Source organism: Prosopis cineraria, unplaced genomic scaffold (assembly GCF_029017545.1).
Source record: "Prosopis cineraria cultivar Desert tree isolate PC_DT_omini unplaced genomic scaffold, ASM2901754v1 PC10, whole genome shotgun sequence".
In the NCBI taxonomy this organism is placed as follows: Eukaryota; Viridiplantae; Streptophyta; class Magnoliopsida; order Fabales; family Fabaceae; genus Prosopis; species Prosopis cineraria.
Genome location: NW_026555341.1, coordinates 9,676,057 through 9,698,305, shown reverse-complemented (window position 1 = coordinate 9,698,305; position 22,249 = coordinate 9,676,057). Strand labels below are relative to the sequence as shown.

At 32.1% G+C, this 22,249-nt stretch overlaps 2 protein-coding genes across 5 annotated transcripts; one reads left to right on the top strand and one right to left on the bottom strand.

Moving 5' to 3' along the window:
• Positions 1 to 2,445: 2,445 nt before the first annotated feature.
• On the bottom strand, positions 2,446 to 6,913 carry LOC129321644 (probable xyloglucan endotransglucosylase/hydrolase protein 30). The gene is made up of 4 exons (XM_054967490.1): positions 6,457 to 6,913; positions 6,279 to 6,379; positions 5,918 to 6,126; positions 2,446 to 4,004 (listed from the first exon to the last, which is right to left on the bottom strand). The coding sequence occupies exons 1-4, from the start codon at positions 6,671 to 6,673 to the stop codon at positions 3,479 to 3,481; spliced, it is 1,053 nt and encodes a 350-aa protein (XP_054823465.1). The 5' UTR covers positions 6,674 to 6,913; the 3' UTR covers positions 2,446 to 3,478.
• Positions 6,914 to 15,836: 8,923 nt separating this feature from the next.
• Positions 15,837 to 22,249, top strand: LOC129323152 (bZIP transcription factor 16-like). Of its 4 annotated transcripts, none has more exons than XM_054969730.1 (13): positions 15,837 to 16,236; positions 16,734 to 16,844; positions 16,947 to 17,003; positions 17,090 to 17,164; positions 18,336 to 18,425; positions 18,533 to 18,592; positions 18,714 to 18,892; positions 19,660 to 19,714; positions 19,915 to 19,957; positions 20,057 to 20,346; positions 21,164 to 21,241; positions 21,320 to 21,445; positions 21,684 to 22,249. In XM_054969730.1, the coding sequence occupies exons 2-13, from the start codon at positions 16,791 to 16,793 to the stop codon at positions 21,801 to 21,803; spliced, it is 1,227 nt and encodes a 408-aa protein (XP_054825705.1). In that variant the 5' UTR covers positions 15,837 to 16,236; positions 16,734 to 16,790; the 3' UTR covers positions 21,804 to 22,249. The 4 variants fall into 4 exon arrangements, with proteins under 4 accessions (XP_054825705.1, XP_054825706.1, XP_054825707.1 ...); XM_054969731.1 differs by having other exon boundaries at positions 15,839 to 16,236; positions 18,714 to 18,883; XM_054969732.1 differs by lacking the exon at positions 15,837 to 16,236 and having other exon boundaries at positions 16,761 to 16,844; positions 18,336 to 18,396.

Here is a 22,249-nt window from a genome sequence, read left to right as displayed (position 1 = left end):
AGGAATACTAGTTTTATGATTACAGCTTTAGAGGTGGAGTTGGGTGATAGAACATATTTATTACGCAATTTTATTTGTCAATTATGATCATTTTATTAATTTTTTATCATCTCAACGTGCACACATTGCATTAAAATTAAAAAAATACCTAAGTGTCTAGGTTTTGTACACTAAGGATATTTTAGTCCAAAAATAAACTTTTGAGAAAATATACAAGAAAAATTTTTAAAATTCATTTTATGTCCAAAAGATGAGTAGTAAAATTATATTTTTAAAATTTATTTTATTTTAGTAGTAATTAAATAAAATAGCCAATATTTTCTCAAGTGTCTTTAATTTGATCTAGTTTTTGATTGGCCTTTGTGTGAAAATTTTTATATAATTTTGTGCAGCTTGAAACTTGATTATTTTAATAAATTCTTCTTTTTAATTATGAATTTAATTATGAACTTCCATTAGATTTTATCATGTCACATGTTATTTAATTGAATTATGTAATTTTTTTTACATAAATGGGGTGACTTGTGCATCAATTGGGCAAATGAAGTCAAAACTTCTTGAGGTCAAAGTTGAAGCAAGAGGTGTGTTTTATGCTACATTGGAGGATTAGATCAGCTTAAGGTATGAATGATGCATGAGATTAATTGTACATATATTAGAATTATCTATCAACCAATAGGAGGGTGTCACATTGCAAATGTAGCAAGGCTCTAATATTCCTTTTTATTTTCTTTTCTTATTTTTTAATTGAACTTCAGCTAATGGAAAATAAAAGGAATCACGCCATTCAGCCTATTATTCAAATGATTCACCTTACTTCATTCATCTCTTCCATTTTCTCTCTTTAATTCATAATGTTTTTCATTTTCTCTTCTTTCTCTCCACACCAGTAACACATTCAGCCACCATTCTTCCACTTTTCACATTCAGCCACCATTCTTCCACTTTTCACCATCAAATCTACTCAATTCTTCCACCATTCTCTCCTCCTCCTTTAATCGACCTAGCCCAAGCATTTGGAAGGAGATTTGAAACTCAATTCATTAAGAGTCATAGAGCACAACTTGGCTTCTTGGAGTTCTTGGATGAGCAAAGTGTTCTTGATGTTTTATAGCTAGATTCTCCATGAAATCCTAGGAAAGATTTGATGGAAGAGAAGCTTTAAAGTCTTCATTTGGTTAGGCTTAACTATTTCTTCATCTTGTTTCAATTCTATTAGAATACTATGACTATAGTTAATTATAATTCAATTTGACTTTAGTTTCTTAGTTGGTTGTAATTGTTAGTGTTGGAACAAGATTGTTGACTTAAATTTCACTTCCTTTTTGCTTGCTGGAATTTCATCCACCTTGTGATTTTGCATTCTAATATATGATTTCAATGAGTGAATGCCTTATATTGACCTAGCATGTAATTATGTGGTAAATGTTTAATGAGTTGCTTGAGTTTCATAGTCTTGAGCTTAGGTATAACTTTGGGCCATGGCATTAGGAGATGAATTTTGACTAAACACTTGGTTAATTCTTGAGCTAAGCTAACGGGATTACCTAAAGGGCTTGTAATTAGCATTTAGGGAAATGAATTAGTAAAACTAGGTTGTTTGACATAATTATCTTAAGTAAACACATTTTTTAACTAAGGAAGAAAAGTTGAGTGAGTTGCTATAATTAATTAGAGGCTAGAATTCCTCCATTAGCAATACCCTAAGGTTCCTACTTTTGAAAAAAGGAAGTTCATTCCATTCACTTAGCTAGCATTTTGATTTCTTGTCAACTAGGTAATTAGATAATAATTAGGTAATCAATTTTCACAACTTTGAGTGATTTATTTCATTAGATAACATTTGATTAAGCTAAAATCATTCCTTGAGAAATGACTTAGGTTGGCCTTATATTGTATTTGGGTTGATTTAGATTAATTTTAAGGGTAGAGCGACTAATTTTTATCACTAGGAATATGGCTTAGATTATGTGTGTTGGCCTTAATAACCTATCATAAGGGTTGGGTCGGTGAGAAAAAAAATTGACCACAATAAAAATGGGTTTTATTAATTCGAACCATATAACCTGTGAATTATATGAGTTAATTCTAATGAATTGAAGTTGGCTCGTTTAACCCATATTATTTTAAAAAAAATTTAAAAATAAAAAGATAAAAATTTTGTAGATATAAACTATATTAAGCATGGCTTACCTAGATGGATCAATTCATATATTTTATAGAAACATTACAAAATTAATATATTGATATTTAGAATGAATCATGAAGAAATATTATATTGAAACTCATTATTTGAGTATATTTTTTCAAATTCATAAAAAATAAATTATAAATAAATAAATAAATGAGTTGGTGAATTAGCTCATTTAACTCACAAACCTTCAAAGGTTGGATTGTGTTGAAATTTTTTTAACTTAAATAAAAATAGGTTAAACTCAATCCAACTCATATTTTTTTCTACTCATATGATTTGGGTTGTTATATATTTCTACCTCTACACATATGCAAATGGGCTTGGTGGTAATATTGATTACTTAGACCTTAGTGCACACGGCCCAAACATATCACTCGCGGATGATCCTCTTCCAATGGTCATATTCTGCTGGAAGGGTGCAACACGACATATGGTAAGTTTGCTTGCTCCATCATTAGTTTTATTTCATTTCATTTTGTCTCCTTTTTAATAATATTTTAAATTTTAAATAGTCCCACCAACTCAAATTCTATTGCATATTACTCTTGACTGTACGAAAATTTCAAACTGGGGTCATGATGAAATGGATGAAATTTCCAACTATATTAAAATAATTCAGTCCCAGGCTCTGGATAAAATTTTAAAAAACATTTATCAACAAAGAAAAGAAAACCCTGCCATACACAAATATGCACAAACTATTCTCAACACATAAATTATAAAATGTGAAAATATATGACAAGATATAATTAAGAAAAAATGATAATAAAATTTTTTTAAAATATATAAATAATAATTTAATCTCTCAAAATATCATAATTTTTTTAAAATTTTTAAAACTTCTCTATCATTAATCAATTTATCTAAATTACTAAATTATCCTTATTAAAAATAAATAATTCATAACTTTTCTTCTTATATTCACAACTTTTTTTCTTATATTCACAATAATGCAATATTAAATAAAAAATTTAACTTATAAAATTGTAATTTGCTATTGCATTATTACAAATTTAAAAACAAAAATTGTGAATATAAGAAAAAATTTTAAATCATTTATTTTTAATAAGAACAATTTGATCATTTACATAAATTCATTAATGACAAAAAAATTTTTAAGACTTTCAAAAAATTATAATATTTTAAGATATTAAATTATTATTTATATATTTTAAAGAAATTTTATTGCCATTTTTTTATAATTAACTCATTTATTTATTTTTATTAATTAATAAATGAAAAGTTTAATTGACTCTCTGCACTTGCATTGCATCTGAACATCAATCATCTCATATCAGCCTGTTCATTCTCATCCACCGGCGTCGAAGTACGGCCTCCCCGCCTGGAGCGCCGCGAACGGTGGCTGCCGCCAAACCTCAACCTTCCCGTTTCCTTAAACCTCTGTCTCTCTGAGGGTATAACAACACACTCCGGCGGTGCCACAGGGTACCTCACCGTATCATAGCAGTATGAGTAGTACATGTAACGCTCTCGGAACCTCCGCATGGCACGGCGATGAGTCGGAGTTATCACAGCATAGTCACGGGCTTCGAGCTGGGCGTGCCGGTTGAAGCAAGAATCGGCGGCGACTTGTTGGATGGGGTCGACGGAGCAACCGTCAATGACGAGGTCCTTGAACTCTGATACAAATGGAGCGTACTTGTAGTTCACTTTGTATTTACCCCCTGACGTGGCCCAATTTGAAGCATCCCATATGGTCGCATATAGGGACATTGGCTTTGATGGGTAATCACCACCCATTTCCTCACTTCTTTGTACTTCTCTTACTGGTACTTCGTCAATGTAAAATCTGCAAATTCACCACCATGTTTCAGTTCAACACTGGAAAAATAAAAGAGTCAGAAGAAAAAGAATTTGCATGAAATAAAGAGTATCACACATGCAAAATCAGATCTTCTAAAGTTGGTGCCTCTAAAATTTGCAATGTTAATTACAGATAAAGCTAAAGTATATATAATCCCTATTATTGAACTTCAAAAATTTCTAAGAAACCAATTTCAGAGAGGTCAGATTCCACACGACGTCTGTGTTATCTTCAAATGTTAGAAAAGTTGTTTAATTGTTTATCACTTTGACTCGAGTCAATTTTTCCCCTTTTTGTTACATAAGATAAAGCCAATACAAATTAGCTTAGTTAGCTGATCAAGAGATCTTAATTAAGCTTTTTGCATCATTATTTCTCTTTCGTCTCTTGTCAAATAGGATATTGTTAGGGTGTCAACTCTCCAGAGGCAAAACATATAACACTAAAGATCTAGTTCAGACACAATTGGGTTTTGAAGCTAAATACAAGTCACTGGAAATGATATTCCAAAATTAGAGCGCCTAGAAAATACCAAACTATTTTTTTTTTTGACCGAAGAAAACACCAAATTACAGCTAATACAGTTTATTTTAACAGAAATTGAAGCAAAGTCGGTAGCATTAATTGCATACATGCATATATTCCAATGTGAAGAATAATGTTGGGCCAGCTATTTTTGAATTCGATGAGAGGAAATAATAATGTGGGGACAAAGTCTTCCAAAACACTACAGGAATCTGTGAGCTAGCTTAGTTTGGTAATGTAACAAAAATTGCCGCGCCATGTATTAAAAGCACGAAAGAATCCAGTTCACATGGTTCATCATAGTGCACGAAAATAATTCCGCTTTTTTAAGTATCACATACATGAGAGCGTAGGTCCCCCAATAGAATCAATACCCTTTTCAAATTTTTGTCAACTTTCAAATACATGTGCAAAGAAATTAAAGAAAATTCAGCCATATTCTAGAACCACATAAGAGGTTAATCCACTTTATGTGTTAGGCGTTTAGCAAAATTAAGAATCGTGACTTTGCCCACCACCACCCCCGCAATCTATTCAAAGCTTTGAAAACTGTCAATACTCAATACCAAGGACCGTGAAGTGTGGACGTGTGTGAGCATACATATGTGTGCGTGTGACTCAAAAAAAGAAGGAAAGAAAGAGTCCTCCTATATCACATGTAGAAGGATAAGCACAAAATTTATGTAAGAAAATACAACTTGGATAATCTAATTTATAATAATCATGCGGTCAGAGGAACAAGACACTCGTCGGGTCCAGCGAACGTATTTTACTGAAACTAAAAAAATTTTAAAATTAATTTTACCGAAAAATTTAACAAGTTTTTAATTTCATCTCCGTCAAATATATATCCCTTTGATTAATAACATTTAATGGAAGTATAGGGAAAATTTATGATAAAAAATGATGTTATTGCTTATAAATATAAACAAAAAAATTCCAGAGAGAGTAACTTTCAAAAAGTGTATAATAAACTTTATACTGGCTATATATATTTGTGTGAGGGAGGGAACCTATTTTATTTATGAAATTAGCAAAAAAAAAATGAATGAACTGAATTACTCTCAAGCATCAATGAGAAAAAAAACTATTGGTCAAGTTGATAGTTCACAGGTCGTAGAAGTATGAAGTATCCCACACGCAACCCCAAAGGCTTTCACGTAATGTCAAACCTGTGAACCGTGATCAATCCAACATCCCAAAATTCTCCAAAACAAAAACCACCCACCCACCCATTTACACATGACCAAAGCACAGTTTTCGATTGGGATAATACACACGAACGCATATATTCAGCAATTCAGGAATTTAAATTTAAGTTTATAATTATTATAAGTAAAAAAGAGAAATAGAGAAATTAAGGAGAGACTCACATGATGTTGTTTGGGGTCCAAAGAATGCTGTATCTGTGAAACTCTTTGGTCGGGTCAAACCAGAGACGGTATCGCTCCTCGCGGCCACGATGAGTGCTTCCGTTGCCGTACAAGTTCGTCTGAAACCTCCATGGCTTTCCTGCAATATTGCCTAAGAATTCGAAATCCAACTCGTCGTGAGTCTTCTCGAATAATCCACCGTTCGATGTCTGTTATGACCAATTCAAATCAACAATACTCGTTATTCACACTGTTTTGGAATGCCGCGCTACGGATCAATAGACTTCAGAAAACCTAATTAATAACTATTAAAAAGTATCCAATTCTGAAAAATGAATAAATATTATGCATACAAACATACGTAAAAGGCGACGCAAACGCCAGCTGTATAATCCGAAGGCAATTTGATATTTGCGCTGAATAATCCGTACTGGTACATGCTGGAGGAGATGAAACCCGAACCTGTTTCATCGAAGAAGAAAGAAAATCAGAATACACACAAAGACGCCCAAACAGAGCTGTTGAAACGATGGAATTACCAGTGAAGCGATCGAGGAGGAGACGGACGCCATAGCCGTCAGGGGAGCGAACGACGTTGCCGTCGCCGAACAAAGGAGAATAGGCGTTGTCGAACGGTGTGGTGGTGAGGTTAAACGACGCGGCATTGCGGAACAAGGCGAGGGTGAAGAAGAAGAATATGAAAGAGCAATAGGAGAGAAAAAAATAATGAGTCCCAAAACAACGTGAGCGATCCATATATACTAAATTTAAGTGATTGTGCTAATAATTTCTGCGTCTTTCTCTCTCGCGCGCTCTTCCACTTTCTTTGCCTCGATCTCTCAGACATACACAAGTAGACGACCCGAAATGATCGCGGAAGAGAGAACCATAAGAATTGAAGACGATGATGACGATGGTATATGGCAGTCTTACTCCTGCTCTTAGGCTGCCAGCTGAATCAGGTTTAGATATTTTTCTGGTGTACAATAATGCCCTTGCTTGCTCCAGCATTTATGAGACGCGCCACTGTTATATATCATGGCGGTTTATGGTGACAAATTTTTAATTGTTTTTAATTGTAATATTTAAATCTTTCCCTTATTGTTAAGGAGGAGAGTTTTGTTTTGGTAAAAAGGCATTTATGTGATTTTTATGTTCATCTTTGCTATTTCATTTCCTATTAAATATTAAAATTAAAAATGTTATTAAATATTGTATTATTTAATTTTTAAAATATGTATATCTAATATAAGTATGTAGAGATAATAAATTTTTAAAATTTTTCTAATTAAATGAAACATATTTAAAGTGACTTATAAATATGATTGGATGAAGTATTTATTATATTTCTATTGAGTCAGCTTTAAGTATTATTAAGCTCAAAATAGAGTAACTCACTCAATTTTGTATTTAAGCAGTTATATCTTCTTTTATGTGTGTGAATTTTGCATCATTTATCTATAATATTATGCGCTCTATATATGTCGAAATTTTTTGTTACAGCTCAAAAGTTCCCTTTGCTTGTTTATACAGAATTGTACATGCTAATATATTTAAGCATATATTGTAGGGTCATCCACCTAGGAAATAAAAATGACAAAGAAAAAGAAAAAAGAATTGTGGGGAAAGAATAAAGCAAAGAGAGGGTGATGAATTGACGAAGACTCTCCACGCGTGATGTTAAAAGTGGCAAATCCTCTAATCATGTTAAGTAAAGAAGATTACGGTTCTTTAAAGCTTTGAAATTTGAATCATATGCTTACTTATCAAGTTAATCATACAAAGCAATTAGTGCTTTCTAGAGGTATCCTAATAGTTAATTCTCAGCAACATGATACTACGGATTATTCATATTCATATATAATTATCAATTATCATAACATAATGCTATTATTACAGATGATGAACATAACTAACATTGCGTTTCAATTACTGGGAATTGTGTACCTGGATCCGGCTCAAAATTTTTATTTGATACATGAAAATCTATGGATTTTTATTTTTCCTGGATCCAAATCCACGTTTTATGATGATTTCTTTGTAATTTTAAATGGATAAAAGTATAAATTTGACTTTCGACTATTTTTTAAGGAGCATTAAATTGCCTAAAATATAAAGTGGTGTAAAATAAATTCTTAACTTTTAAAAACGGAGCATCTAGTAGCCTCTGTTATTTTTTATTTAAGGAAAGTTAACTTCCCATGTGGGACTCATCAATTTTTGACTGAAATATTATGTAAGACTCTATTTCAATAAATAAAGATACAAATCTAATCATAAATTATTTTTTGATGAGCATTGGGTAGCCTCTATCTATTATAAAAATGGACCATTTAACACATTTCCATCTTTTGATCAAATGTCATTTATTTTTGAATTTATGGGACTCACAAACGCTTCAATCTCTTTAGTCCTTTTGCTTTTGTTCTCAATCTTAGCTTGAAAAAAAGATATTCAAAAAGTTCTTATCTAAAAACATTTATAAGGATGATGTCAATGAAGAAAAGAAGAATACAATGTTTTGTTTAAATCTTTATAACAATTCAAGTGACATAACAGTTTGAATTGTGATGCTGCTTCGTGTGGGATAAAATTGATTCAATTGCTTTATTTTCTATAAAAATAATTTGTGACTAAATCAAGTTTGAATCAAGCTTCTCTCACACCTAGCTGCATCACAATTCAAATTGTTACTTCGCTTGACAGAGATTTGAACTAAACCTTACCTTCTTCTTCTTCTTATTCTTCTTTATTTGCATCACCCTTATGAATGTATTCAGATAAGAACTTTTTGAATCTTTTCTTCTTAAGCTAAGATTGAAAACGAAAATAATAAAATTAGAACGAATGACGCATTGGAGGTTTCATAAGTCTGAAAAAAATAATGTTTGGTCAAAATTAATAGAAAGGTTGTTGTGCCCTGTAGGTGCACAGGCCTTAACAAATAATAAAGTGTGAATAGAGTATCATTTACACGAATGTTTGTTTAAAAACAGAGGTCAAACAAAATATTTAGTAAATTCAATCAAGTTAAGTCAAACACAATTAGGTGAAAATAATTTTGCAAACTAAATTAACATTAGAAAATAAAGTAAAGAGAATGATTAAAACTTTTTGAAAGTAATTAGGCCTAAGATTATTTATCTCCTTTTATACTTCAAGAATACCTAATTAACTCCCAATATATTTTGCTCTTAATGAAGAATTATGCTAGTCAATGATACTAAATTTTTCACAAGTGCTCTCTTGAGTCTCCAAGTAAGTGTTTAGCTTAATGAATCCCTTAAGCTCTTAATTAACTAATTAAATTTCAATTTTTCTTGCAAATCCTATGTGATTATAAGTGGTTAATGGTGTATCTCTACCTCATTAGCAAAATCGTCCATTCAATTTGCAAACTTAAAGTTCTCACACAATTTAGCTTAATTTTTACACTCAATTAGCTTTCTCAAACATTAATTAAGTGAACTCAACAATTTAATTAATGGTCCCAACCAGTTAAAAACATTGAGTATGGAGTAAAATTAACATAATCATATCATTAATTACAAATACAAATGGGGAATGAGTATTTAATTTATACAAAGGGTTCAAAATAATCCTAAAATCAAATGTTTAACTACAAATATTCATAAAACCCATGAGAAAATACAAATATACTGGCACAAACATTGAACAAAGGGAAAGGAAGGAGAATGGAGAAGAATAACTAAGATATGGAGTCAAAATCTCTTTTAATCTTCAAACTCAAGCTCAATCTCGACCAAAATATATGTCCTAACACATTCAAATCTCCCAAATACTCTTAAAAAGTCTAGAATGTTGGCCAAAATTAAGAATGGATCATATATAGTCAAGAGCGCTAACTTTATCAGATAAACAAAATGCTTCATTTTGATGTTGCAACACAAAGTTGCAACTCACGATTCTGGGATGACTTTGCTTTGTTTTACGCTGTTTTTTTAATTAACCAAATTTATCTTTTTTGCACTTGATTTTTCATTCAAAAGCTTTCCAAAAGCATCATTAAGAGTTTAGAAATACATCCAACTAAACCTTAAACCAAAATATTAATAAATTAGCTTTAAAATACCAAAATAGAGTTATAGTTTGAATTTTCAAAATAATATGTACATTTTTTGACTTGAGTATTCAAAATATGTAAAATTGTGCCAAGATATATTAAAAATCTAAAAAAAATGTGCTCAAATGACATGAAATTTTAGAAGTTAGCAAAGGTGCTAGATGTTTCATTTTTTATAGTAAATTGAGGTTATCCAGTGCTCTTCAAAAAATAATTTCTTGCTTGATTTGTACTTTTATTTGCTGAGATGGAGTGTCACATATCATTTCAGTCAAAAATTTATAAACCTCACATGAAAAGTTAACCTCTCGTAAATAAAAATTAACAAAGGTCGTTGGATGCTTCATTTTTTGAAGTTAAAAATTTATTTCGTACTACCTTATAGTACAAACTACCCAATGCTTCTAGAAAAATAGTTAAAGGTTAAATTTACACCTTTGCCCATCTTAAATTTTTGTACATCATAATCATTTGAAATTTAATAAATCATTCAAAATATCTCGTTCATTTTGTTTTTGTCACTTTCATCTCTTCTCTTATTTTTTGTTTCAGTCATGAATTGATTAAAAAATAGAAGTAAATTTGTCATTTTTAATCTTCTAGCAATTTTTGTTTTGAATTCCAACCCATCTTCATTTGTCTTTAAAATTTTGTATATTATACAAATAAATGGTCTTCAAATGCATGAATTTTAAATATAAAATTTAAATCCAAACTTACCAATCCAAAATCATATAACATTATTTTTAATTAACATATCCATACGCTATTATCAATTATAGACAAAAACAACTATTGTATTTCATTAAAACAGTGTTTTGAATTATCAGTTTTATTTCATAATAAGAAAATTACGCATATAGTAAGCCTTAGTTCGATGCCAAACTTCTGGCCATTTGAAAAAAAAAAAAAAAAAGATACCAAGCTTGAGAGACAAAAAACTTGCCCACGAAATCAAAGCAGAATCATGATGATGAGACCTTACAGGTGTCTGGGTTTAATAGGCTCAAAATTTTAAACCTATTGAAACGTAGTTATTATTTAAATAAACTAAAATATTAATCCCGCACCCTAAAACTTCTACTAAAATTCATTAAAACGCAAAATGTGTGTGTGTGTGTGTCATATATATATGTATATTTATGTGCAATTCTTCACCGAAAGATACCCCCACTCAAGATAAAGATAATACTTTATTAAATAGCACCTTTAAGTGCAATGCAAATAAGCCAGGCCAGACTAAAAAAAGATAAAAAGGGAAGACTGCAAGAGTGGGGTTAAAAATAAATAATTAAGATATAATTTTATAAAACGGGTAGGAGAATATGGGGCATTATCGTCCGGGAAAAGGAAATGACCTGTGATAGTAATTTGGGTCGAGAAGCAGGGTCAATTAAGGAAACATGGCCTTTGATTTTCCTCATAGTCAAAAGTGGAATGCCTCTTCAACGCAAAAAAAATTAAAAATGCCTCTTCAATTCTGACATTTGCGTTATGACACGCGCGTCCGAAACTCGCGGCGGCGTTATTCTCCTTTTCTTTTTAGTGAGTCCGTCGTTATGCCTTTGTTATCATACAAGTTTCGTACATCAATCACTTTTATTTTTTGTCAAAAAGAATTCTTTTTATAATTTAAAATTTTTATTTCGACAGGTGTCACACATTACTGATACCATTTTCCTTTCATTTCGGTTTTTATATTTTTACTCAAGTTAATTATATATTGCTTCCGTTTGAAAGTATAAATCATTTTTTAAAGGATTAAATATTAAAGATATTTTTAATCAGCGCCCTTTTAAATAGATGATTTTATTTTTTTTAAAATGAAATAATTTTTAAATAAAAATAAATATAAAAAATAGTATTAATTTAAATAGAAGTAACTATTTTATTGGAGATGAGATTTGATTAAAATTCTTTTATATTTTTAAATGATATTTTACAAATTTAATCAATTAAAGAAATTTATAAAGGGCAAGGACATGTTTCTTTTTTCACAGTCCTCTATTTCTCTTTATTAAAATTTGAATTTCTGTATCTGTCTTCATTTTTCAATTACAGCATATACCGGTAACAATTTGGATTGATAAATTTACATGATGTTTGGTACCTACAACATAATAAAAATTAAATAAATATTTTTGGAACAAAAAAATTTTTATATTTTTCTTTTACAAAACCGGATAAAATACTTATAAAAATAATAAAATTACAGTAAATATAAAAATTGTCAATTTGAGTCAAGTTTCGCATAAGCAAATGATTCAAATATTTTCCTCCTCTTGTGAATGACAAAAGCTTGAAAACTCTTCGGTGAAAAGTGACATTGAAGTCTTGCAAATCTGTACTCTTGCTTTTGATAAAAATACGGAAAAGAAAGAAAAAGAGACTGATTGTGGCTGGGTCTTGTTGAAAGAAAATTGTAATTTAATTGATTGAGTAAAAAACGCCAAGACAGCATTTGAATGGATTTGAATTTAAAATTTAAATGTAAAATATTATATTTAAAATTTATGTGTTTATAATTATTTTTTAGATAATTAAAAAAATTTAAAGGTCAAAGAGAGACAGTCTTAAATTTGAAACAAAAATAGTATATTGAAAGTCACGAGTTAATCTATATTTTTTAATTGGTAAGAGACGATAATAATAAATGAGAGGAGTGGAAGAGGGTTGAAGGAGATAAAATTTCAAATAATTAGTATATGTAAAGAATTTAAAATTATAAAAAAATTATGACATATCAAATTTTCATAAATCTAAATATACCATAATATCTTTTTTCAATGAAGCATCATGCTTAATTAGAAGATCTTTCTGTAAATGAAAAAAATCATATAAAAAAATTCACCCATTTAGATCTTGTAGGGTTATTACAGGTGTTGTTTCTAATAAAAGGACTATGACTAATTAAATATGATGTCTTGAGTTTAAATTCGTGGGAATGTAACAAAAGACATAAGAGAGTTATATTCAATTAAATTTTACAATACTTAAATCTAACTATAAAAAAAATAATCTTAGTGAGAACGGAAAAATTTCATGAAAGGATAATGTAGAGTTAAAAATTAGGATCGAGTCTGAAAGTCTTATTTAAATAAGAGTTCGAGCTTGAAAAAAAAAAAAGCTTTTAGGGTAACTGAACTTTTAAGCCAAGCCCTAATAAACCATAGAAAAAAATAGCTCGGGCGGTCTTCTAAACCTCATTCCATTTTTTTCCTTCTTTTTTTGAAATGCATTGTTTGGTAAATGAAAAAAAAAAATCTTTAAATATTGAATCATTTTAAGTTTTTTAACTCTCTTTATCTTCTGATTCAAACTTTTTTCTTTGCCCTCTCCTTTTCTCTAGCTATTTTGCCTCTCCTTCTCATTGCTTTACTAGCCCTCTACCTTGCTCTATCTCTCAACATGGTGTCTCTCTCTTAGCGTTTTATTACTTTGACTTTTTAATTCTTTTACTCTCAATTAATTTCTTTTTTGACATAAACCTTTTTTTAGGTCATGGGTGTTCAATATTTTAAATTGATGCTTGCTTTTAAGATTTTAATTTGATTTAAAATTTTTGATTCCTCATCTTATTTTGTGAAGATTACATTGATATGCCTTATTTATTTTGTTTTTGAAACTTTATTGTGAATTATAATAACATCAACTAATATATATTTAGGCTTTTAAATCTTTTATTTATTTTCTAAATAATGTGAGAACTTAATTTAGCTTATGTTAAATTTTATATTTAAATTATAATGTTAAATATTATAATGTTGAATTAAATTATTTTTTAAAAGAATAACATTAAATTATAATTTTATTTTTTATTTTTTTAAAATCAAGCTTTCAGGGCCCGACCTTGGTCCTGATCAATAAAGGCCGAGCCTCAAGATACTATTAAAATTTAAAAAATCAGATTTCAAAACTTAAGACTTTAAAAGTTAGGTCTGTCAGTATTCTCAACTTTAAGATAATGTCAAACATTAAATAACTTAATGAGAATAGATGTAAGACACGAGATAATTTGCATAGAGAAGTTTGACTTTCTTTCTCTCGTATCTCTTTCTTCATTCCTTAATCGTTATATATTAAGGATCCTCAGACTAGCTTTACATCGAATCTAAATTAATCTGTGGGTCGTGGGTGGCATGGATTTAAATAAATCATGTTATTTATAATTAATGAATAATATGACTTACTATATATTGGAACTTTAATTTTTACAACAAAAACATTGAAACGAAGCATGTTGTGAAAAATAAATCAAACTAATATGAATTTGTAGGCGAGTTTCTTGTAGAATTACCTGCTTACCCAAGTGCAATATGTGCATTCCGGAATTCTCTACCACAATATCTTCAAGTGTAGGCAAACTAATTAGGATTAATAATCAACAATACAGGAAATTACCTACTTACCCAGGTGCAATATGTGCTAGAGTTTGTTTTATTCTATCCTCTTTTCGTTCTATGTTGTTTGTCTGGTATAGTTGCAGTTATTAATACTCTACGTTATATTTAGATTTTCAGTCACTTTTGTCTTCACAACAACTCCTTTCCATTTTTTTTTTAAACAGAGGATCCCAAGTGATATTAAACTCACAATGTTACATCATTAGGGTGAACTCTAACCTTATTGAATCTTCTTGTCATAACTTTCATGGAAATGCTAAGTTACACTTATCATTGTTGTCTTGAATTTTGCTTCATTCTATGTTGCTTTCCACTTGTTTATAATCATTCATACACCATCCCTATTCCTCTTTTCATTTCAAGTTGTTTGGCTATTATACTTACTATTATTAACCGTTCTTGTTCAAGTTTGCAATTATACATTCTTGTACTTTTAGTAGTTTATTTCCATCTTTTAATGGCTGCCTCCCTAGAAAGCCACATTGTTCTAATCGTCACCTTCAATTTTGCTTCATTCTGTGTTCCAATCTTTCTCCATTATGAATGATTGTTAGGCGCACATGTGCTTGTAACCGACATGGAATATTAGGCCTAATATTCCAAATACCATATCTGTGTGTACTTTGTATGTTAGGCCATTTACTTTGATTTTGAGCCAAAGAGATTCCAATGAAATAAATTAAATTAGCTTTGGTGAAGTCTAAATTAAATGTAATACTAGTCTAACACAATTTTTAATAGCCCTGCGTCGCAGTTTATGGACAAGCTTTCAACTTTCGACGTTCCAATCAACGGCTCCCTCTTTTTGCCAGCTCCAAACAATGGGCGGGCTTGCTTCTAGGCTTTATCTATTTCTCTGTAATGCCCATTTCATCCATTGTAGATTTTGTGCTTGAAAACACATTAATGAAGGTTAGGTTTGATAGAAAGAATTAATCTTTCATAATATAACGGATTAAATTTTAAATTTTTGTTAAAAAATATTTACATTTAATATTTAATTGTATTTGAATAGAATTATTTTCAATAAGAGAATAGTCATGGACAATATAAAAAAACTTAAAAAGACACTAACAAATATGATTTAATTGATAAAAATTTCACTAATAATTTATAAAATTATTGGTTCAAATTCAGTTATTGATATGGGAATTTCATTAGTAAATAATTTATAAATATTTTTTTAAATGCTTTAGTTTGTTTCATATGTAGCATTTAAGAATCCTATAATGTTTCAAGTTTAGTTATTGACATCAGGATTTTATTAGTAAATGATTTATAAATATTTCTTCAAATGCTTGAGTTTGTTTCATATATGGCTTCCAAGAATCCTATAATGCTCCAATATAATCTAAGTATCTAACCATGGTGATTTTTTCTTTTTTTTTGAACCAATTAAAACGGTGATTCAAGGGGATGGAAAGACAAAAACAATGGGCAGGAGGAGAAAAGGGAGATTTGACACCCGCGGTGCAAAATGGTAACGACAATCTCACGGGACAGCGACACCGTACGACGGACGACCTATGCGTTCCTCTCCGTGAGGGAGTGAACACGCCCGAACAAACTCAAACCGAAGCCAAAAAAACCCTAGTCTGATATTTCATCAGTTCTTTCTCCCATTCTCGTCTTGTCGTATCTTCTAAGATGGAAGATCACCTTCTTGCTTTGACATTTCCCAAAATAAACGCCTGATTGACCTACGTGTCACGGAATAATTTTATTATTCATATAATATATTTCTACTATCAATTGTTGCTTCCATTGCTTGTTTTCTGCATATTCCGATTCTTCTTCTCCTTCTGCCGCGACGATTCCTGTCTTTATGAGCGGTAATTGAATTATTTCCTCTGTTGGCCAAGAGCTGAATTTTTTATGTAGCTAAATTGTGCATGAATTCAATTTTTGCTCATAGTTATCTCTGCTTTGTTCTGAGCCTGATTATCACCTTACGCCAAGTCATTTTAAATAGATATTAAACGAGTAGTGTTTTTTTTTTTAGCTGAACAGAATTTTTCAGTTATATGCCAGTGCTAGTTTTGTAGATAACATCGGAAATTGATTTAAAAAATGTTTTTAGACGGTTTACTTTAATTGGGAATGAAGGAAAGAGTAATGTATTATTGGTTCATTTGCTTCCTGTACAACCTATTAATCTATTAATGTAACGTAAAGATTGTAACACTTTGTAAGATTTGACATTGGGGCTTTTGGATGAAAAGTTTTGTTTACAAGGCTTTACTTTTGAGCAGTGTGACTTTGTTGTCTGTTTTGCGGATGAGAAACATTTCGTTAGCTGACTTATAACGCAAGTTTTCTCGTTATGCAGCATGGTTTAGTGTACATTTTTGGAGGGCACTGATATAAAGCCACGGGTCTCGGTGACATGGATAAAACCCCAAGAGAAAAGGAGCCAAAGACACCTCCGGTGATGTCACAGGTCCACCTGGGTTCTTTTATTTTATCTACCAGGACATTTTAATGGCACTTTGCACGCAATGCAAAAAACCCTGTTGCTTTGTTTTTTTTTTTTTTTTTGCAGGAGCAGTCGTCAACTCCTGGCACTGGAACAATTAATCCAGATTGGTCCAGCTTTCAGGTTTGCCATGACAAAATATTTGTTGGCATATTATGTTTTGACTAATATTAAGCTTAGATTTTGATTCCACCAGCTTCGTTCTACAGGCATTTTCTCCAATGCCTCCACATGGGTTCTTAGCATCAAGTCCCCAAGCTCACCCATATGTGTGGGGTGTCCAGGTAATTATCCCCTAACTTATGATTGACCAATCTCAAGCAAATGATGATGTAGAATATCGCTCAGTCTGAGTGTATTTCCCCCTAATATATATGCATGTTTCCTTATCATCTTTTATTTTTTCATAAAATAGTCATGATTGCTTCTTTCTAGTGCTTGGACGTTTTATTTTCTAATGCATTTGGAGCAAAAGGAAAGAAGAAATTATTTGGCTTCAAATAAAACCATTAGCTATCCAGTGGTGGCATTTGGGTGGATGGGGCAGCAAAGGTGACTTAGACGGTTGGGCAAGGACAATTGTGGTAAAACTTGCCCTTATGATGGTTTTGGGGTGGCAATTGATCATTGGCAAGGCATTGAGGGTGGTGACTGTAGTTGTAGTCGTTTTGGATGATCAGTAGTGCAGCTGGGATTACACCTATGGTAGGTATTTTAGGCGGTGATTGTGGTTTTGGTGACCTCATGACATAAGGTTATTATTTGAATATGAAGACATCTATGTCCTAGATAGTAAAGAGCATGTGGTATTGATGCTATTTTAATTTTGCTATGTAACCTAAGGGACACTATCTCCTTTATAACTGGAATTGAATACAAAGTCAAATCCGACCCTCTATGTAAGAATTCCAAAATAGTACTGAGGTCCTTATATTCATTGAACTTTTCCACTGGATGAAGTTCTTTGCTCTTTCATGCATTGGATAAGTTAGCACAATTTAACAAGCAGAAGCATGACCAATTTCTTTGAGCTGTCAACTATATGGAAAATATCATTGCATTTAATATATGGATGTCTAGTGATATTGTAAAGGCCATAACATGCCTAACATTCTTGTTGCATGTGCCCGACAGATATGGTTGTTTATATCAAGAGATTACTCCAGGGCACTATCTGCGTTTGTGTATGCTACTGTAGATAAGAAATTGTCATGTCAAAGGTGGTCTTGTGAAGTATTTTGGGAAAATAGCTAGTAATATGATACTTCTGTTGCCCGAACAGTGAATGTAGATTTTTTTCTCGTTCAATTGTTGAATGGTCCTTTGTTATTTTTATTTATTGTTTTTTATTGTGCTTGCAATATAGGGACTAGTATGTACCTCTTTCCTCTTATACAGCTATATTACATAATATACTGTATTTTTTTCTTGATTTTTATGGTTTGTTACTTGCAGCATATTATGCCTCCTTATGGTACCCCACCACATCCATATGTTGCAATGTATCCTCATGGTGGTATATATGCTCATCCATCTATGCCTTCGGTATTCTTTTGTGAATTATCCTTTCTTGAAATTGTCTTATAGTTACTAAATCATCACAATCTCTAAAGCATTAATCATTATTTGCCAATTGCCATGATTTTGCACAGGGATCTTATCCTTTTAGTTCCTTTGCCATGCCTTCTCCGAATGGTATTGCAGAGCCTTCTGTGAGTTTTTCACCCTTCCTGTTTTTTTGGCTCTTTCTGACTTTTTCTTCATCTCCATCCTTTTCTTCTGCACTGGACCAGTCTTTATCCAAGTAAGGAAAACCCATGAGTTTTCATGCAGGGAAACACTCTTGGAAACATGGAAGCTGATGGTAAGCCTCCTGAGGTGAAGGAAAAATTGCCAATCAAAAGATCAAAAGGAAGTTTGGGTAGTTTGAATATGATTACAGGAAAGAATGTTGAACATAATAAAACACCAGGGACATCTGCTAATGGAGTTCATTCAAAAAGGTATCTCGTGTAAGGTCTTGCTTTTCTATAATTCCAGATCTTATAACTTAAGCTAGAAAACTGCTGATGTCTTTGGATGAGTAACTTTCTATGTATGGCCGCCTTTGTGAGGGATTCAAATGAAGTCTTTTTTAAGCCTATAGGCAATGCCAAATATGATGAATTGATTCTAGCATCTTCTTTTGTGTCTTTGAAGATTGTTTTCTAGTTATATCTGGTGAGGTTTCTGGATGTGAAATAGTTGAATATGGAAATAGTTGAATAACTCCTGAAGTTGCTCACTTCATTCTTGCCCCACTTGGTTTTTCTTCCTGATTATGTTAATGCTAGAAAACCTACGAAGCTTGGTCATTGACATGGACACGAGGCAGAACACTGAATGGACAATGGCATGGGAAAATCTGAAGTGTCTACATGTGTTGTAATGTGTTAGTGCCTGTGCTTCATTAAAGCCAACATGTAGCATGTATAGACATGAATTTGGACACAGCTTCCATATTGTAGAGTCTGCGCTTCTTATATGAAAACTATATCAGCTTTTCCTTTTCATTTTTGTCAGTCATTGGATGTTTGGCATATTATGGATGTTTGTTAATAGTAGTGTTTATTTTCAATGCCTCAGTTAATTGATTCCTACTTTCATCAATCTTGTGGCTATACTGCCGCTCAGCAGAAATTTTATTGTTAGAATGACAGTCAATTACTTTTCTGTGTTCAGTTGCGATTTGCAATTGCATGTTGGCTACTTATGCTGATAGTCTAACTTGGATTTGCAGTGGTGAAAGTGCAAGTGAAGGTACCAGTGAAGGAAGCGATGCAAATTCTGAGAATGTAAATGCTACTCTGTGGTCAATATATGTCTGTTATGACTAAGTTTTGCAGTACTTATATACTTGAACAAGCATAAGATATGTAAAAAGAGAAAAAATGAAGGGAAAAAACTTTAGAGCAATGTTTGCTCTTGCATGCTTATTTAGTAAAATGTCTTAGGTGATATGATATCATACATTTTCATTCTCTTGTTTTTGTAGGACTCACAGCTGAAATCAGAGGAAAGGCATGACTCTTTGGGAGGTCTGACATGTTCTCGTTTTGCTTTTCTGAGTTTTGTACATATGAAGATAAAGTTATGCATGTCACTGCTGAGGTACTGCCTTTTTTGCTGAATTACAGCTGAACCGTCTCAGAATGGAGGTTCAGGGCGTGCTCCTCAAAACGGGGGACTTAATACACCTCACAATATGGTCAATCAAACTATGAGTATCATGCCTATATCTGCTGCTGGTGCTCCTGGTGGAGTTTCTGGTCCCACGACAAATTTAAATATAGGAATGGATTATTGGGGTGCACCCACTTCATCCACTATTCCTGCACTGCGTGGAAAGGTTCCTTCTACTGCTGTTGCTGGAGGAATTGTTACTGCTGGATCACGGGAGAGTGTTCAGTCACAACTTTGGGTGCAGGTTAGTTTTGTAACGGGATAATGTCCATTTTCTACTTATAATATCATGGCAGTTCAAGATGATTTAACTAGATCAGTAAAGAATATTAATTTGCTTGCCTTTTGACAGATTTGTACCTAACTTTGTACTGCATATTGAGGCTCATAAAATTGTTCACTAGTTGTTGAACTTGTTAAAAGTTAAATTTTATTACATGCTGGAGGCTTGCAAAATTAAGCTCCTTTATTCTGAAAATAAAACATACTCATTAGCTTCAATATTTGAAAAAAGGAATATAGTGTTGGTGACCTGGTGCATGCGGTACTCAGTATGGAATTTGATATGAAAACGGCATATGCAATTACAGGGGTTCACCAGTTGTAATGTTTGGTTTGTTTACTACTAGGTGTGTTCGATGGAAAAAAGTTGGTTTTGTTTGAATACTGGTAAAATAATTATTCAAGGAAATATTAGATTCTGTGCTTGTAACGAACATGTGTAACATGTTATGTCTGGCTTTTTTATTGCCCTTCAACTTGTGTCTCTTCTCTTCCTCTTTATTAAAATATTGTTTGGTCTTAAGTGAGCTACTGTACTTGGTAGATGCATCTAGCCTTATGATGATTGTTTGTGTTATTTGGACATTTACTTTAGTCATTGTGATGTTTCTTTAAAGTATGGATCCCCGGTAGTATTATAAGTTAATCATTAGATCTAAAAATTTATCATAATCAATAGCTGCAAAGACTTTCTCAAACGACCATTATTGTTGTATGATTGGTTTCTTTACAATTCTTTTCCCCTCTAAAAATCATTTTATGTCCTGGTTAACATATAGGATGAAAGAGAGCTAAAGAGACAGAGACGAAAGCAATCTAATAGGGAATCAGCTCGCAGATCTAGGTTGCGCAAGCAGGTGATGTAACCTGTTTCTGCTTCTGGTTGCCCGATCATGCGTGCGACATGTCTAATTTAAGTGTTTCTGCTATTTCAGGCTGAATGTGATGAACTAGCCCAGCGAGCTGAGGCTTTAAAGGAAGAGAATGCTTCTCTCCGCTCTGAAGTGAATCGGATAAGGAGTGAATACGAGCAGCTGCTCTCAGAAAATGCTGCCCTCAAGGTGATAAAATCTTGATATGGTTTGATATTTGTTTCTGGTCTCTTTCGGAAATTCATGAGCACTCCACCTGCTAGGCAGTCCCTAATAGCGGCCAAGGAATGTACTGATATGCTCTGCGCATTAGATCCCTGATTAAGCAAACAAAATAAGGAATAACCGCCACTTGTATTCCTTTATGATCTGGAAGGATTTGTCAAATCTTGAGCCTGCTATCTAACAATTTTTATATAATATACAGGAAAAACTCGGGGAATTACCTGAGAACAACGGGGAACATTTGCCTAGCCGGAATGACCAACATGTGGATAGTGACACTCAACAGGCCGAGCAGACACAAGCCGTGCAGGGTGGTCGTTAGGATCTAACTACCTTCATGCTCCTGCGATCAAGATCATAACCTAACCAAATAGCAACAGCAAGTTCACGTTTTGAATAGCTTGTAGCTCAAATCAAATTGTTTTAAAGTTGACCATTACCATTAATATAGTGTTAGGATCTGTTTGTGCTATATCATTACTAATTTCTAATTAGGTCTTCTAACAGTCAAGGCAACCTGGATTATATTTATAGTGCAATTCTGGGTCATGCATTGTTGGCTTGACAAGCTTAAGTTCATATGGGATATGGGTAAGGCCCCCACTCCCCTGCTTTTTTTTTTATTTTTTTTTTGTCTTTTTAACTTTTTTCATGGGATGCCATGTTTTTCCATGTCCCCTTTAGTTGAATTCAAATCCTGTCCAAGCTGCTGTATTGTGCGCTTCATTATTTTTGTCAAGGCAAGTTCATTGATCCACAGTTTCAGCA

Coding starts and splice junctions, on each gene's coding strand:
- LOC129321644 (XM_054967490.1), bottom strand. CDS start 6,673: ATGGATCGCTCACGTTGTTTTGGGACTCATTATTTTTTTCTCTCCTAT. Junction 6,380..6,456: donor CCTCCTCGATCGCTTCACTG/GTAATTCCATCG, acceptor TCGATGAAACAG/GTTCGGGTTTCATCTCCTCC. Junction 4,005..5,917: donor TGGACCCCAAACAACATCAT/GTGAGTCTCTCC, acceptor GTGAATTTGCAG/ATTTTACATTGACGAAGTAC.
- LOC129323152 (XM_054969730.1), top strand. CDS start 16,791: ATGGATAAAACCCCAAGAGAAAAGGAGCCAAAGACACCTCCGGTGATG. Junction 17,004..17,089: donor CAGATTGGTCCAGCTTTCAG/GTTTGCCATGAC, acceptor TTCGTTCTACAG/GCATTTTCTCCAATGCCTCC. Junction 19,715..19,914: donor GCGATGCAAATTCTGAGAAT/GTAAATGCTACT, acceptor TTGTTTTTGTAG/GACTCACAGCTGAAATCAGA.